The sequence below is a fragment of the Leptosomus discolor genome, chromosome 9 (genome assembly GCF_034619465.1).
Source record: "Leptosomus discolor isolate bLepDis1 chromosome 9, bLepDis1.hap2, whole genome shotgun sequence".
NCBI classification, from domain to species: Eukaryota; Metazoa; Chordata; class Aves; order Leptosomiformes; family Leptosomidae; genus Leptosomus; species Leptosomus discolor.
Genome location: NC_141399.1, coordinates 20,122,706 through 20,140,023, shown reverse-complemented (window position 1 = coordinate 20,140,023; position 17,318 = coordinate 20,122,706). Strand labels below are relative to the sequence as shown.

At 58.0% G+C, this 17,318-nt stretch overlaps 1 protein-coding gene across 1 annotated transcript; it reads left to right on the top strand.

The window, feature by feature from the left end:
- The first annotated feature begins 3,903 nt into the window (after window positions 1-3,903).
- On the top strand, window positions 3,904-15,586 carry LOC104352303 (semaphorin-3D-like). Its single transcript, XM_086470425.1, has 17 exons — window positions 3,904-4,027; window positions 9,046-9,206; window positions 9,959-10,021; window positions 10,280-10,399; window positions 10,750-10,852; window positions 11,242-11,370; window positions 11,700-11,845; window positions 12,080-12,194; window positions 12,334-12,403; window positions 12,782-12,926; window positions 13,018-13,240; window positions 13,361-13,449; window positions 13,928-13,969; window positions 14,246-14,403; window positions 14,640-14,704; window positions 14,954-15,084; window positions 15,170-15,586. The coding sequence occupies exons 1-17, from the start codon at window positions 3,904-3,906 to the stop codon at window positions 15,584-15,586; spliced, it is 2,301 nt and encodes a 766-aa protein (XP_086326551.1).
- The last annotated feature ends 1,732 nt before the right edge of the window (window positions 15,587-17,318 follow it).

The window sequence follows — 17,318 nt, the reverse complement described above, 5'->3', positions numbered from 1 at the left end:
TCTTGGGAGATAATCCGTAGCCTGATACATCCACTGCCAGAGCCCTTCCCCCTGTGATATTTGGGCTGGTTTATACTATTCATGGCATTGCAGCAAATAGGCGTTGTTAGGAGGAAGCTGGTGCTTTCACGGATAGACAATTCCTTCCCATACCCGCATGTCTCAAACAGGGGGGATTTGTCTTTTCCCTGCACTGCTCAGTCTCTGTCAAGGGAGACTTCCAAGGGGCTTTGTCTCCGAAGGAAAAATTCAGCACCATGTCATGAAACGGCAACCTGAGATGACAGCACAGAGCCTTAAACCTGTTGGAATTCTGCAGATCACCTGTGGAAGGGGAGAGAGGGGAGGGCACAGGATGACTGCTGGGACCAGGGCATCTGATGAACTGCTGGCACAAAGTCAGCCCAGCGCCACTGTGTCACCACCCACGCCACCTACACCAAGGCACTCCTGGTGACTGCCAGCCCCCTGAAACAGGACTGCAATCACCCATGTCCTCCCCGTCAGGGCCCGTGGTGCCTGGAGTGTGAAACCTTAACCCCCAGACGTCCCCTCACCCAGAAACCTGCCCTCATCAGCACTTCCCTCTCCAGGGGAAGATAGAAATAGTTGCAGCTCTGGACAGATGATTATTTAAAGCTGTCGGGAGTGTTTAATTTAACCCTGGATTCATCATCCGCAGCTTGTTTCCATCCACTAGACACCTGCGCTCCCCTCCTCTCAGTGTAAACTCTGCCTCTGCTGAGCATTTCACCTCCAGGAAGATTAGGGCAGAGTTTACAAGCAGGGGACGTGACCCTGCTGCATGTTTCCCCCAATGTCCCTGCTCCGAGTAGCACAGCAAGGGATGCCCCCATGCCAGGGACTGCAGGCACAGCCAGGTTGGGAGCTGCTGCTGGGATTTTAGCTGTGTGTCAGGAGATGGGTGTGTTCAGTCCCTCACTGCTGCCTGGGCACAACACAGGGGAGCCCCAAAATCTTGGTGAAAGAATTACATGTGGGGAAGGCTTTCACACCGGAAGTTAGCCTCCAGCAGCTTTTTTTCTTTCTTTCTCCACTGCAAACCCCTCCAGCAAGATCCTCACCTTTTCTGACTCTGCACCCAGCTCTGCCAGGGCTCTGAGTTCCTCCTGTGTGTGACTGCACCTCCTGCCACCATCAAACCTGCTTTGCTAATATAACCAAGCTGTACATGGGAGTGTGCCCACCACCCAGGCCCCTGCTGCAGGCATGCGAAGCATCCCTAAATCTTGCCCCACAGCCATGCATGAGCATGTCCCTGAGGTAGGAGCAGTGCCCTGTCTGCCATCTGCAGAATCCCAACCCACCCTGGCATCCCGTGGAGTTCTAGGTCACGAAAGGTTCCTCCCAGGGCTGCCTTAGCCCAAACCTAAGCCTAGCACATGCCCAGCTCCATTTATAGAAAGCTGCAATTAGAGACCAGCATTTTTGCAAGTCCTCCAGCAACCAAATGCACATTGGCAAAGGAAATTAAAAAAACCCCTGTCAAATCCCAGACACTTCCTTGCGATGACCCCCGGGTAGCAGTGCTGGCTCTGGGCATGGCTGTGAGTCAGCAGGACGAGTCTGGGAGACTCCGCTGCAGGCAGCTGAGCACGGGGAAGAGCTGAAACTGCTGGAGCATCCCCAGCACAGGAAAGCCGCTCGGCATCTCTGCCTGCTGGGAAGGTGATTGCGGGGGAAGCAGGGCAGCACTGCCTGTTAGTGAGTCCCCAGTGCAGCTGATGGGATTCCTACCTGGGAACCCCCTCTCTCCACAATCAATGTGTCAAGTAACAAGCAATTTAAACTTAGCTAAACCCACCATGTTTGTGGGTTTGTTTTTTTTTTTTCCCTAGGCAGTTGTTGACCTGTTGAGAAGTCTGCCCAGGGAAAGGGTAGATGGGTTGAGAAAGCAGCCCCAAACTAAAGAGAGACAGAAAACTGCACAGCCACCACCCCAAGGTCACATACAGCTCCCAGAGTGGTGCCAGGTCTCCTGGGACAGAGGAAGGCTCTGGAGCACAGCAGGTTGTGCTGGCCAGAGCGAGAGAGAGCAAAGCAGCGGCAAGGGCAAGCAACGGGCAGGAGAGGAGCTGTGCTGAGGGGCTGCACCCCAGCCTGGCCACGGGCTGCCGCCTGCTCCCTGTCTGTCTGGAGGGAGAGAAACCCCAAACCCACAAGCCTGAAACCTCCTCCTGAAGCTGAGCCGAATGCTCCTTCTTGTGGAAGGCAAAGACCAAGGCAGTTGGAAAGGCTTGTCTGCACCATCCCTCCTACAGGATGGCAGAAATCCCCTGCTCCTTGTGCCAAGAGCCTCTGACCAGGAATGAGCCAAAAAGCTCATTTTAAGTCTTTCAGCCATGGAACTGGAAGAACTTAATATGTAGCAAGAGAGGGAGTTAGTCAGAGTTGCCATTTAGGGACCGGGACATTTATAAGCTGGGAAAAGTAATCTGAATTGCCTGAATTAATCACTGAGAGCTGGCAGGACAGCCCTGTTCCCCACGGGAGGTGTGAGAGCTGGTGGACAAGGCTGTGAAACCCTGTACGCCTCTGAGGGGGTGTAAATATAAGAGAATCCTTCTAGTTCTATCCTACAGTGTCCTGGAGCCGACGGATGCTGGTGGCCTTGGAGAGGTCTGTGGTGACCAGGCCATTTGCAGAGATACTGGCCAGAGTGATGCAGCCTGTACCCACACAGCCGCAGCTGATGCTGAAGGGATCACAAAATTGGCATTTATGGACAGCGCTCCAAAGCATTTAATTCCCCCTTGAGTAAGAGGGGCAAGATTTAACCCCATGCTGAGATAAGGTAAATGTTAGGGATCCCTCACTAGGCTCTGGCCAAGCATTGGGGGTCTGAGTAGATATTTAGCAGAAGATGCCCAAGCTCTGGGTGCCTGTTGGAGGATGTACTACTCCCCAAGCACTCCTCATCTCTTCCCTCACATCAGTCGTTTCCAGGAAGCTCAGATCCAAGCACTCCTGAGTACCACATGCCACAGGCACGCTGGCATCACACCACACGCATCCTCTAGGAAGGCTTGTACTAACTGGTCTTCTGAAGTCCCTGGATATGAAACATGCTGGAGCTGCTGGGTGGCAGCTGGTGAGCAGGTCTCCCAGCCACAGCTGCCTTTCCCAGTACCTAAACTGGCCCTGTGAGCACCAACTGCTCTGCCAGCTCCCAGAGGGGGAGGGTGCAGGGTGTCCCAGCGGGTGCTGGCACAGCTTACAGCAATGGAGATGTTCAGAAATCCTCTTCACCGTACCAGAATCATCGATGACCATTGAGGCTGTGAGGACAGCCCAGCCAGCAAGACACCCGTCTTCTTAGACAACCTCTTTCCCTCCTAGCCTGGCTGGTTTGGACTGTGCAAGCTCCTCAAGACAAACCTTGTCTCCCCCTGAGCCCGCACTCCCCAGGGAGGGGTGGGCTCACCCCTGCCCTCCAGGCAGCCTGCAGGTGTTCTGCTCAGATAAACACTGATGAGAAGCTTATGGCAGGTGCCACAGGGTCCCCAGGCTGTGCCTCACCACCCTGGCCCAGCACGCTGAGCTCACCATGGCTGTGACCTTCCCCCTGCAGCACAGCAACCCCGACTTATCATTTTGCAGCGCTGTGGGTGTGCGGAGGGCTGGCCACTTGCTCTTGGTGGCTCCTTTCCACCAGGCTGCTGGCCTGACATCTTCTGGGGGACGAGCTGCCTGCAGACCTGCCAAGTTGTCACTCTCCGTCCCTCGAGCACCCACAAAGACGAGGGTCCTGACCTGCATACAGCCTACAGCAGTGCAGCCTTCCTCCTTTTCTGCTTGCAGCTGGCAGTGGAGGTGGCATCTCAGTGCTGGACCATGGTGCTGTGAGGACCAGCTGCCCTGTCCCCGCTGTCAAGCACCAGAATGCGTGCTGTCCCCAGCCACAGGCTCCCCCTCGCCATGCTCCTCCTCTGCCTCCTACTGCAGCAGCCGGGCAGCAGTAAGGCATGGAAGCAGCACGTCCCGCGCCTTCGCCTCGCCTACAAAGGTAAGAGTGGATTTTCTTGGGGTCTGCACCTTGCTTGGGAGGGCTGGGAGAGAGTCCTGCGGGCAGGGAGTGAAGAGGGTGGCCAAGGCTCGAGGGAGGCAAGCAGTAGCTCTGCAGTTTTGGCTGCAACATCTCCACACGTTGGACGCTTGGGATATTTCACAGATGCAGCTCCAAGCACAGCCCCTGAGGATGCTGCATGGTGCTGCTGGCATTGAAGAAGGGGACTGAGCAAGGAATGCCCTACCCTGGTCCAGCACAACACTGGGACCAGAAGGGAATGTCTCCTCCTGCTCAGACTCACTCTGGGCATCTTACTATGTGTTCTGGGCTGGAACTGACCAGGACAGTCCCAGGGGCATGTCCCCTGTCTTCATGCTCACAGTGCAATGGGGACACTGAGCCCCAGGCAGTACTGCTGGCCTCTTCCCCTCCCTCCCACCAGCAGATTCCTGCCCTAGCTCAGCCCTTCTGCCTTCAGCCCTCCTTTCCTGCCTAGGAGAGACTGATCCACTGTGCAGATCATTTCCCTGCTGCACTTTACCCTTCCCCTCCTGCTGCATCTGCCTTGTTCTGTTTAGATTATGATCTCTTCAGGGGAGGCACAGTTTGCTCTTCTGATGCAAAGGGTGTCTGCTTTCAGTGATCTGAAGATGCAACAAGAGCTAACTGACAGGTAGCACAGCACACAGCCCAGCAGAGAAGTGCAAAAACGGAGTCTCTAGTGAAATGACCTCTGCAGGGGAATGACCTGAGCAGTTAGAGCAGAGCCCTGCTAGCCTGGCAGCTGGTCACTCTGCCATGGACCTGCAGCATGGACTTGGACAATTCACCTGCTTTCGTCTTCTCCTATGTGAAAAAGAGCAAGTTGCTTTGAAGGACAGGCAGCTCAGCACATCCCCAGTGCTGCCCTGGATGTATCAGTCGGCAGGGCTCAACCAGGCCTTCTCCACCCCCGTGAGGTGGCAGAGCAGCTTTCCCATGGGCATCGCACTCGAAGCTCTGGGGCCATCCTCTTGGCCTGCTCCATCACCCTGAGCAGCTGCTTTCTGGGCAGGGATAGCCACCAAGGTGGAAGATGCCCCCAGCTTGCGGCTGGAGAAGGTTGGACCTCATAGGGGACAAGATATCCTTGTGGGAAGATGGCCCCTGTGATAGCCCAGCTCGGAAACATGATGCAGTGTCTGCCTTTCCTTGGAGCCGGAGGAGGCAGAGCAGGGCTGCTGGGGCAGCAGGAGCGCAGAGGGACTGCTGAGTTCAAAGCCACATAGTCTGCTGGGGCCAGACATGCTGAAAGCCCTCAAGTATTGGGTAGAGGCAGAAGAGGAAGCTCCTAGCATCAGGAGGACTCAAGGACAATGAGAACAATGGCAAGGGATGTGACTCATGGACAGCACAGGGCAGGTTCAAGGACTCAATGCCTTGAGAAGTTTAGGTTTAAAAACCCCTAGGAAAAAAGAATAAAAGGAGGCCTTTGAGAGTCTGTCTACGGGATCAGCGTTGTCCTCAGATCCCAACATGTGGGAGGCAGGCAGAGCCCTTAGTGGGGCGGGGAGAGAAGACACAAGTAAGCTTGCAAGAAGGAAATGATGACACCAAAGGCTGGGAGAGCAAAGGAAGGATGGGGCACGGGGTACAGGGCCAGAAACAACAGCAGTGGCTCCCACCCTGCCGAGGAGGAGGTTTACAACAGCACGCTGGCAATCATGGCTGTGTTAGAGGGCAGCCTGTCGGCAAGCTGCGTCAGGCTGGGTCAGCCCTGATGCTGCCTGGAGCTGAGCCTCTCTGTTTTCTGAGGCCATACAGCAGTGCAGCTATGCATCAAAACCACAGCATGCCTCCCAGCTCCTCTTACTGTAATACTCCAGGGCAGGCACAGATAGGAGTTAGCAAATGGGTCTTCTGCCAGCCTCTGATCTGCAGCCAGCCCAGCCAGGCAGGATCCAGAAGCCATCACCGTGCAGCAAATGTTCAGGAGCACGGGAAGCTGGTGGGTCTCTGATTATCGGCACCAAAAGCTGCACTGGCATGTCTCTTATCAGCCAACGGCAGCAAGAGGCTGGAGCCTGATTTAGCACCAAGCTTCCCTTGGGCTTCAGGGATGTCCTCCATGGTCTGCTCTGTCTGATGGCTGGGGGAAGGGGAGAGGGCAGCCCTGTGGCATAGCCAGGCTGTGACCCCAGGAAGCCCAGGGTCACCCTGCACTGAGGATGCTGTAGCTAAACGGGTGGTGGAGATGATGGATGGGACAAGGCGGTTACAGTGGTCCAGACAATAAAGACAAACACGGTGGCCTTGGGAGATAACGAACACAAAGGAGAGGATGTTTTTCGGGCTCACCCGCCTGTTTAGCCACAGTGCAGCAGGGACTGCCTGGTTCCCTGCCTCGAGGGTCAGGGTTTGAATCAGATGCCTTATGCATATAGCTAGACTAGGGACAAGAAGAGGCTGGTTTGTGTGCAGCAGCTTCCCACATACAGGGTCTGGATCCACAGCACTTGACATCCCCTTTGTGAGCGAGCAGAACTGTGCCACAGAGTCAGGCTCAGCTCCTCAACCCTGCCAGAGGTCTCACGGTGCAACTGCAGGGCAGTGAGTCCTTCCTGGGTCCTCCCATGTACTATCACAGCAGCAGGGAGGGCTCCTCCACCATCCTGCCTGACCTTGTCCTCGGACGGGGACAGGGCAGGTCAGAGGGTGACAAGTGGGTGACATTCCCTGGGACCAGCCTTGTCCCCACTCTGCTTAATTACACCCACGTACTGGATGAATCTTTGACCTTCCCTCCCACCCCAGCCCAACTCCCCAGTGCTCTGTGTCATGTTTACCCCTGGACTGGGTAGGTCCCAGGAGCGCTGGCAGGCACAGGGGGATGGGTGATGCACAGCAGCCCACTGGGGACCCAGTGGTGACAATGGCCAGGAGGCAGGGACAGGAATTCAGCTGTTAATCCCATTCAGCTGGTGGGAAATGGCTTGGAAAGCTGCTCCCCTGTATCCACGGCACCCAGAGGGGAGTCCTTGGGCACCTGAGGGTAGGGGAGAGTGAAGTGGGGCTGTGTACAATTTTTGTGGGAGCAGGAGCAGGGCCAGGAGCTCCCTGACACAGCTAGGAACAGCTCCTGGCAGAGGACGATTTGTGTCCCGCAGTAGCTGGAACACTGACTCTAGAGGAAGGGTAGAAGGAAATGCTAGCTGGGACCAAGCCTGGTGTGGATTCGGGCAGGGACCCCTGCCCACTGCCTGTGGCCCAGCAGGTCCTTCCCCTGCAGGGATGAGCAACATTAGTGGCATTTCCAGCTCGCAGGCCCTGGCCCTGCTTTCCCTCTGCCTGGAAAAGGGGTGGAAGGAAGAGAGACGCAACCTCCCGGGTCAGCCTGTCCCCTTTGAACGGAGCCGTGGCCATGCCCACGTACACCCCACCTGCACCTGGGGCTGCACGTCTGCCCACTTTCCCATCCAGCCAGCAAGCACTGGCTCCCCTTGACAGCTTCTCTCCCTCAGTTCCTGGCACACTGCTTCCATCCACAGGATTTTGGGTAATTTCTCAGCCTGGGTCTTACAGATCACTCTGGGTTTCCAGCCATACTCCACCTCCCTCCAGTCCCCATCCAGCAGCAGCCCAGCCCCATGTCCCCTTCCCATGGCCCTATTTTTGTACCTTTCCCTGCACAGCACCAAAGCCCAGAGCAGCCTTGCTGGCATAGACAGCCTCCACCCTATCCCTAACCAGATGTTGTGATTTTTGAAGAGGAAAGAGATGTGTTATGATTTCTAGAAGCTCTAAGGCTTGCCTCAGTGCAGGTCTCCCCTGCCTTGATCCTTGGAAGCAGGTGATCCCTGGGGTGGCAGCTGCTGCAATCCCATGTCTGATGCAGCAGCCGCTCCTGCCATTCTGGGGGGTGGTTGCTCCAGCAGCCAGCCCCAAAACCTGGTCCTGCGTGTCATGGACTGATGTGGGCCCCAGAGATGTTGTTTCAGGAGTGACTGACCAAGAGACAAGAGCTTATTGTCCCTCTCAAACACTCACATGTCCACAACTGCTGGAGGGGCCATGCTAGCCACCCCCAGGCTTCCGCGCAGGAGGAGCTACAGCTGGAACAGCAGAGCCTTTCCCACTGTCCTGTCTCCATTCCCCATGGAGCACTCTGGGTCCATGGCAAACTTTCCGTCTTGGCAAGATGGCTTTTCCCTCCAGCAGTGCCAAAGGGGTGCTCTTAAGAGCCCTTTTCCTGAGCCAGTTTAATTCTGTGTTTAGGCTGTGTCTCAGGACGTAGTGGGGGAAATGTGAGGTGGTGGATCCAGGGTCAGAGTGGCACCCAGGACACAGCTGGGGACTTGCCTTATAATTTCCTTAGGCCAGGGACAGGCCATCCATCTGTTTGTCTGTCCCCGTGCACCCATCCACTTGTCCGTCCCTGTGCATGGGGTAAAGCCCAGCAGGCAGCAGACACTTCACATATTAAAGGCTTGGGGGTGGGCAGAGGAGAGAGGTGTCCAGACTGGGCTGTGGAGGCTGTTTCCATACAACCTTTCCTTGGAGGGGTGCTCTGCCCCAGCAAATAACCAAAACCTTTTTTATGTAAACTATCTTGATCTGAAGCCCTGGGAAAACACGCTGAGAGTTACAGCAAGCAAGTCTCCTCTGTCCTCAGCCCTCTCTCCTCTTTGGGGCTCCAAGAGCTCATGTGAAAGGCAGGATGGAAGCTGAGCAACCTGGGCTCCTTGGGCTGGACCACTGTCTTGCCCCACACCCTGCAAACCAGCCCAGCCCAAGGCAAGGTCAGGGTAGTTTTCCTCTTTGTAAGGGTCCCTCGAGGTAGCCTCATGGGAGGAGGCTTCATGATGAGCTTTGAGGCACTGAGGGTGGTGTTTTTCTGCTAAGGCAGGAAAGTTGTGTTCCCTTGGGGCAGGGGTGGGTAGCCAGAGCTGTCCTGGAGAGGGGGAACACAGGGCCTCTGTCTGCTTGTTGTGTCACTCATGGATGAGCTTGTCTTCCTCCCACCTTGTGCTCCTCAGATCTGCTGAAATCCAATAGCTCTCGCCTGTTGCTGGCCTCAGGGGACGGGCTGGATTTCCAAGCCCTCTTGGTGGATGAAGACAGGGCCTGGCTGATGGTGGGAGCAAAAAACCACATCTTCCTGCTCCACCTTGACCATCCCAGCAGAGAGCCCGAGAAGGTCAGTGCTGGGAGGAGGGTGTGAGCGTGCCCCTGGCCAGGCTGGCCTCTTCCTCCCTGGGAGCCACTCCTTGTTCCAGCACTGGGACATGGAGGTGGATGTGCTCCGAGCTGGGATGTTCTAACATCACCAGGGACACATTTACACCAGGATGTCTCAATCAGTGCGGTTAACCCATCCCTGGCGGTGTTGAGCCCCACTGGGACAGGCTGACGCCAGGGAGGGACAGGGCGGCTTGGCCAGGAGAGGAGACCTGGGTTGACCCCGAGTGCAAGTGGAAGGGCAGTGCCTGGAGCCCTGCTATCACACCTAGTCCCTGCTGCCGCTGCAAAAGCTACAACAACCCAGGCACTGAGTCCTCTAATGTCATCCCAAGACATCCTGCTGGCAGGGTGCACAGCTCAAGCCCAACAAAAGGAAAGCCCATTAAGGCACTGCAGCCTGGTGTTCCCACAGGCCGGGATCCAGGAGAGCCTGCCCACTGACGGGGCGTGACGTGGCCCACCCAGGCTCTGTCCCCATGTCAGGTTCACTCTGAGCCTATTTGGCAGGCTGCCCGCCAAGCTCGGCCGGGCCCTGGGGACCCAAGGGGATGTCAGATCCATTACAGAGCAGCGTCATGTCCCCACCGTGTGCCTGAGCCTGGCAGTGCCTTTTGGCCAAGCCCGTTCCCACTGGTGCCTGCAGGAGCCAGCCAACCCAGGCAGGTCAAGGAAAGCAGGGGTTGCATCGGTGGGGTCTCTGTGTTGCAGATATTCTGGCCAGCCTCCAGGGAGCAGGTCGAGCGCTGCCAGCTGGCGGGGAAGAATGTGGAGGTAAGCAGGGCTGGCAGCCCCCCCGGCTCATGACCTTATGCAGCTCGTCATGGATATTAAACACCCAAAACGTCCCGAAAGGGGGCGTGGGGTCTGCCTGAGATGAGGGTGTTGAGCCAGCAGGAGTTAAGCTCAGCCTACTGGCTGCAGGGGGAGGATCTGGCTGGGCTCCTGCATCCCGAGCAGACACACCATGGGCCTGGGCACAAGTTCCCAGACCTGGGCTCAGCCTACTAAAAAACGTCTCCCCTTGAGCAGATGGAGTGTGCCAACTTCATCCGCCTCCTCAAGCCCTTCAACAGGAGCCATGTGTTTGCCTGCGGGACTGGCTCCTACCAACCTGTCTGTGCCTTCATCCAGCTGGGAGCCAGAGGGAAGGTGAGGGACCCCCAGCACTTCCCCATCACCATTGCAGAGACCGCCAGCACATCCCTGTCCTCTTCCCCAGAGAGTACACGGAGAGGGAGCCCTGGAGCCTGGGGAGGGTGGCCAGCCAGCCAGCCTGGTGCAGTCCCTGCCATCTGCATGGCCTTGCTGCACATGGCTAGAAGCAGTCCTGGCTTGGCAGTGCCAGGGGTGCCCTGCGGAAAAAGGATCTGGTCCTGGCAGCCCCCTTGAGGGACCTGCTCACTGCAGAGCAGAGGACACCAGCCTCCTTCCCACTCTTCACATGCCCAGCTTGTTTCCAGCCTCCTCCTGGGCTGACATCTCCCCTTTGGCTCTGGCAGGGTCCCGAAGCTCCCCCCATGCAGTTGGTGACCCACTCCCTGGAATCAGGGCGAGGACGGTGCCCATACAGCCCCCATGAACCCTTCACAGGGCTTCTCATCGGTAAGACAGGGTGGGAAGCACAGGCAATGCTGGAAGGTGGGAGCGCTGGGAATGGTCTGTGCTGGGAGGCGACGGCAGTGGTGCCTGCACCCCTGCTCTTCTGTGCATGGCTGCAGCCCTGGGCTGTTGCCCAAGTGTGTGCAAATGAGAAGAGCCGTTCTGCAGAGCCCAGTCCTTGTCCAGCTCACTCCGACCTCAGTCTACCTGCCTCATACCAGTGCTGTGGAAGGGCTAGGAGTGTTGAGGGCTAGAAGCCATGCTGGGTCATGGATCTGGAGGAGGCTCCCAGCCAGGCTGTGCCACCTCCACCCTCCCCAAGCCTCTGAGGACATGGTGCAGTCCTCCTGCAGTGCCAGCCCAACCCACCCATGCCCCCTCTGACCCCACAGATGGGGAGCTGTATTCGGGCACCTCCAGTGACTTCATGGGCAGCAATGCTGCCTTCTTCCGGACCTGGGTCCATGGGGCTGAGCAGAGCTACATCCGGACAGAGCAGAACCAGGACCACTGGCTACACGGTTGGAGCTGGGGGACCTGTGGGGTGTGGGGGGCTCTCCTGCCTGATGGGGAGAGGCTGGGGCCAGCACTGGGTACAGAGCTCAGAGGTCTGGCTGCCTTCTCATCTCTGGGGGTAAGCACTGATAAAGCCTCTGCGGGACCCATGCTCCAGCATGCGCTCTGCAGCCTGAGCACCAGGAATGGGGCTCTGCCTTCCAGGTAGCAGGGTCTCCATGGGGCACCCTGCATACCCTCAGCATCTCACACTGCTCCCAAGGGCTTTCAAGGGCAGTACAACAGGGTCAGGTCAGGGCACAGGACCATGTTGTGCTGCTCCTTTCCCCCGCAGAACCCACATTCGTCAGCGCCTATGCCATCCCTGATACCTACAACCCGCACGACGACAAGGTCTACATCTTCTTCCGTGAGACAGCCATGGAAGCTGGGCAGTGGGAGAGGCAGCACATCCATGCCAGGGTGGCCCGGGTCTGCAAGGTCAGTCACCAAAGGCCAGCATGCCGTGGTCAGGTGTCCCATCAGTAGGCTTTTACCTGCTCTGGGCCAAGGGGCATCCTAAGCAGAGGTCAACAGCAGGATGTGAGGGCATCACCACACACCTACCACAGAGGCCTCAGGGCTGGGGGTGTCCTGCTGTGGGGATAGATGACCATGCGGTGGTGGGGGAGGCTTGGAGAGGCTGGACTGAGCCTGGCTCTTTGTGCCTGGCAGAATGACGTCGGAGGGAAGCGCAGCCTCATCAACCGCTGGAGCACGTTCCTCAAGGCCCGCCTGGTGTGCTCCATCCCTGGGCCCCAGGGCACTGAGACCCACTTCGACCAGCTCGGTGAGCCCACAGCCCAGTCTGCAGTCAGGAGCAACACTGCTCCGCCATGGTTGTTCCTTCCAGTACACCCCAGGGAGGTGGGCATGCATCCCCTGGACTGGCACTCCAGCTCCTGGACTCTTCTCTCCTCTCTTTGCAGAGGATGTTTTCCTCCTGCACACCCGGGATCCCCAGAACCCTCTCGTCTTCGGCCTCTTCACAGTCTCCAGGTGAGCAGGGCTCTGGCTGGCCCCTGCGTGGGGCAGTCCAGCCCCCTCAGCCCTTCACCAGTGCTGCCACATGGGGAGCCCTGGGGGTAGAAGGGCAGGACCAGCACCTAGATGGCAGAGGAAGGGCCACTGGCCTTTTCACTGCTTTCCCTGCTGCTGGTTCACTGGCCAATTTGCCAAACCCCCAGGTTTGGCATCAGCACAACCAGCAGTCCCTCAGGCTGGACTGTCTGTGCCAAAGGGATTCCTGTCACCCCCTGGGTGCCACGCACAACCCTGGAGCTGACAGGAGACAGCGTGGGCTCAGGGGCATGGGCATGCAGATGTCTCGTCCCCATGGAGCAGCAGGGACACTGATAGCCCTGCACTCCCCCGCAGCAGTGTCTTCAGTGGCTCTGCAGTCTGTATGTACTCCATGGCTGCTGTGAGAGCTGCCTTCAGCGGTCCCTTTGCGCACAAGGAGGGATTCGACTACGGCTGGGTAGAATACAAGGGCCGTGTCCCCTATCCCCGTCCCGGCACGGTAAGGGGCTGGGGAGCAGGGGCGGAGGGGGGCGGGGGGCCGCAGGATGGGCTGTCCTGGTCTTAATGCAGCCCCCTATGTTGCCACGCAGTGCCCCAGTGAAACGTATGACCCCCTCCTGCAGTCCACCAAGGACTTTCCCGACGAGGTGATCAGCTTCATGCGCACCCACCAGCTGATGTGGGAGCCTGTGTACCCGCAGGGCCGCCAGCCTGTCCTGGTGAGGGTCAATGTGCCCTACCGGCTGCAGCGGCTGCTGGTACACAGGCTGGAGATGGAGAGCCGGCACTATGATGTGCTCTTCCTTGCCACAGGTGGGGACTCACCCCAGCTCTAGGGATGCTGTCACCACAGGGCAGCTTGTATGGCACACCGATCATGAGGGCTCGAGTGGCTCCTAGCCCTGACAGCTCCTTCTCCCGCTGCGTTCACAGATGAAGGTAAAGTCCTGAAGGTGGGGCTGACCAGCGGGGTGAGCCGTGGCACCGAGGTGATCAGCCTGGAGGAGATCAGCATCACTAAGGTATGGGAGGCCAGGGCCATGCAGCCTCCTCTCACCCTGTGGCATCTTCCCTGCAGGCTCCTGTAGCAAGTCACTGGCCTTTATTGGGAAGGTCCCTCACCTCATGTTGGTGGCTCCCACCTGCCCTGACTGACAGGCGATGCTGTTAGCATGGAGGGGAGCCAGGGGGACAGGAACCAAGTCATGTCCCAGCTCCCCCATCCAGTCCCTGGGCAGGATGGGGATAGCATGCTAGAGACCAAACTAAAATAGGAGGGCTGAGCCCAGGCTCAAAGCACAGCTCCCAGTCAGGGCTGCCCTGGGCTGCCCACACTAACCAGGACCAGCCCGGGCTCCTTGCATGGAGCAGGTAGAGCTGGGACCAGGGACCTGGGCCACAGCCCCAGCACCCTGCTACCCCGGAGTCCTAGCCCCACTGGCAGGCTGGGGCACCCAGGAGGGACCAACACGGCTGCAGCACCCTCTCCTTCCCCTCCAGGTGCCTTCTCCCATCCTGGACATGAAGTTATCACCAAAGAGGGTGAGTCATCTCTCCTGCTTCTTTCTAAAGCGGCCAAGGGACAGGGCACAGAGGGCAGCTGGCCCCAGCCCCTCTGCCTGGGTCCCTTGGCCCCAGGGCTTGCACATTTAGGGAATGGGCTCCTGCCAGGGCAGTCGGGGTGATGGCAGGCTCTGCCCCACCTCCCTGTGTCTCCCAGTGCTCCCACCCCAGCATAGGGCAGGGACCCCTGTTACCCAGCTAGCACCGGTCTCCAGCTGTGGGTACTGACTGCCGCTGTTCTGCTTGCCGGAGCAGCAGGAGCTGTTTGTGACCAGCACTCACGGGCTGCTCCAGCTCTCCCTGTACCGCTGCGAGCTCTATGGCAAAACCTGCACTGACTGCTGCCTGGCCAGGGACCCTTACTGCACCTGGGACAGCGAGACCTGCACCCCTCACCTGCTCACTGAGAAGAGGTGAGCGTCTGCTTGGGGCCAGCCCTCCTGTGCCCCTGCAAAGGGATGGTGCTCAGAGCAGGGAAGGGCAAGCCACTGGCCCTGGAGCTTTATCTGTCAGCCCAGACCCCTACTGCCATCCTGCTGGCCAGTCCCCCAGCCCTCACTAGTCCCCCTTCTACCTGACTGCTCTGCCACAGGGGGGTCCCACAGCCCGGGGCGGATGCCACCCCACAGCCCTGTCTGCTCTCCCACAGGCGTGCCCGCTGCCAGGACGTGCTAAAGCCTGACCCACTCAGCCAGTGCCAGGACACCGCAGAAGGTGAGCGCCAGCCCCAGCCCCTCTGAGGAGCCCCAGTGCAGGCAGCCAGCTCTGTCTGGGGGCCAGCAATGCCCAGGAGCATGGTGCTGGGAAATCAGTGCTCGCCAGCTGCACCAGCATCATCTGCTGCAGACCTTGTGCCGCCCACCATGTGCTGGATGCTCCATGCATCCTGCCTTCTCCCTCCCTGCCCATCACACAGCTCCCACGCAGGGTACTCACCCCTTCACTGTCCCACCCCCCATACAGTGACTGCTGCTGTGGAGAAGCTGGTTTTTGGGGTGGAAAAGAACTCAACCTTCCTTGAGTGCCTGGCGCGCTCCCCACAGACAACTGTCCGGTGGCTGGTGCGGCACAGCGAGGAGACAGGCCTGAGTGAGGTACGGGGAACAGGGTGGCTGAGACAAGGCACAGGGGTGTCTTGGTCCCTGGGGACTGACCAGTGGTGCTCTGGCTTTGCCACAGGTCAGGAACAACGGACACTTCTCGGTGCTGGAGCAAGGGCTGCTGATCCGCCAGCTGGCGAGGGAGGATGCGGGCACCTACGAGTGCCAGGCAGTGGAGCACTCCTTCTCCCATCCCCTCACCCGATACAGCCTCCGCATCATCAGGCATGAAGCCATGGAGGTGGCACCTTACAAATGGAGCAAGGGGGCCAAGCTAGGAGGGACCCACCAGAATCCCCGGGCCCGGATTAACCTGCATCTGGGCTACAAGGGCTTTCCACAGGCCCTGGGGGCACCGGGCACCAGCCTGGATGTCTACTGCAATGCCCTGCGACACCAGGAAAGGCAGCGGCAGAAAGCTTGGCACCAGAAGTGGCAGCACCCATCCCCGGACAGCAAGAACAGCCGGGTGCGGAGGCACTCCCAGCCCCTGTGAGGGGGCAGAGGGAGCCAGGGCTACCCATAGCTCCCTTCCTGGTCTCTCCAGGGCCCTTGCACACAGGCATCAGCTACAAGACACCTCTCAGCTCCCCATGCAAAAACACCTCGCTTTTACTACCTCAAACCCTGCCAGTCCTCGCTGCCTCTCCATGTGCCCCACGAGGCATGCCAGGGCCAGGGCACGCCGTCCACAACAGCTCTCCGAGGCTCAAAGCTACTTACGCCCTGCAGAATATTTGTTTTCCCCTGGCCCTTAATGACAATTGTTATCACCAGCAATAATAAGCTCAGAGGACAGAGAAGGGAAACCACCAGCTCTCACAAATGGTTCCCTAACATCCGACAGCATCCAGGCCTGCTGTGGACATCTGTGCACCCAGCCTCCCTCATCTCTGCAGGCAGCAGGCTCCTTGCTGCAGCCTTGGCAGCGATGTGCCCGGGTGGGGTGTGGAGGTGCTGGCAGAGCCCAAATGCCGCTGGAGGCAGCGGGGCACAGCTGGTTGCTGAGCCTGGACTCTGGCAGTGGGGCACCTTTGGGTTGCAGAGACGCCTGTGCCCAGCCCAGCTCCAACCCACTTCAAACCACGCCCCTTTTTAAAATTTTGACATTTATTTTACCAAAAAAAAAAAAGAGAGAAACAACACGCAGTTATACCAACTTACAATTTATTATTTTTTTAAAAAATGACATGAAACACAAGTAAAAATAAATACATCATATAAACAACAAATTGTTCAAAGTCTCTGCTCTGGGAGATCAGGTGAGCACATCCCGTTCGACAGAGAGAAAAGGGAAGCACATGATCATGCGTGGGGCCAACCGACCAACCCACCCTGCTAGCGGTACTCCTCTTTCCAACCACAAAAAGACAGGCCACAAACTAAGGTGGCAGTAAAAAAGAAAAGGAAAAAAAAAAAAGAGAAGAACCCCAAACCAACAGAAAACCCCAAATGAGACAGCAATGGATTCCTTCAGGCTCCCGTGGATCTGCCAGAGACTTCCAGCTCCCAGACGGGTGCCACCAAGGTGGGAGCCACAAAGCAGCTGTGGGCAGGGGTGGTGGTCCGGGAGGTGTCAGAGGTTGCTCTTCCTCACTCGCACCACTGTCCCTTCAAAGGGAGCGCTCGCTCGTGAGTAGCAAGGAACCATCAACTCACTGTAATCTAGCTGGACTATGTTCCTCTTTTAACCTCTGCCCCAGACCCCAACCCTCCCCCCCCAGTCCTTCAAAGACCAGATTAACAAAATTCATCCCAGAACAGCGAGAAACACCAGTTGTGAAGGTATTTGCTGTACTTGTCCCTGTTGGCCTGGAAGCCACCCACAAACCAACAGCAATTCTCTTGCATTCAGCCATTTGCTGACATTAAGCCAAAATATATATTATTTCTAGCAAAGCCCTCATGGGAACCCCGGCCTTTGCTTGCCAGAATATTTGTTTTCTGTGGGTACCTGCATCCACCCCACCAACCTCCCAGGCATGCGGGGGGCCCAGTGTGCAGCAGATCCTGCCCAACATGGGCCAGGTTGGGCTGTGTTGCCCCCACCCTGCAGCCCCCCATGATGCCCCGAGAGCTGTGCCAGCACAAGGGCAACAGGACCACTGAGACCAGGGCACACGGGAGCCACAGCCCCCCCCCATGCCTGTGGCATTATATCTCGCTGTCTGCCCCGCAGGTCCCTGCAGCTCTGCCCCGGCCTCAAGGCTGTGCTCAGTGATCCAAAA

Bases quoted from the DNA above. Each gene is read 5' to 3' on its own strand.
- LOC104352303 (XM_086470425.1), top strand. From the start codon at position 3,904: ATGCGTGCTGTCCCCAGCCACAGGCTCCCCCTCGCCATGCTCCTCCTC. The intron at 9,207-9,958 runs GTCAGTGCTGGG...TCTGTGTTGCAG, and splicing joins CCAGCAGAGAGCCCGAGAAG to ATATTCTGGCCAGCCTCCAG. The intron at 14,705-14,953 runs GTGAGCGCCAGC...CCCCCCATACAG, and splicing joins GTGCCAGGACACCGCAGAAG to TGACTGCTGCTGTGGAGAAG.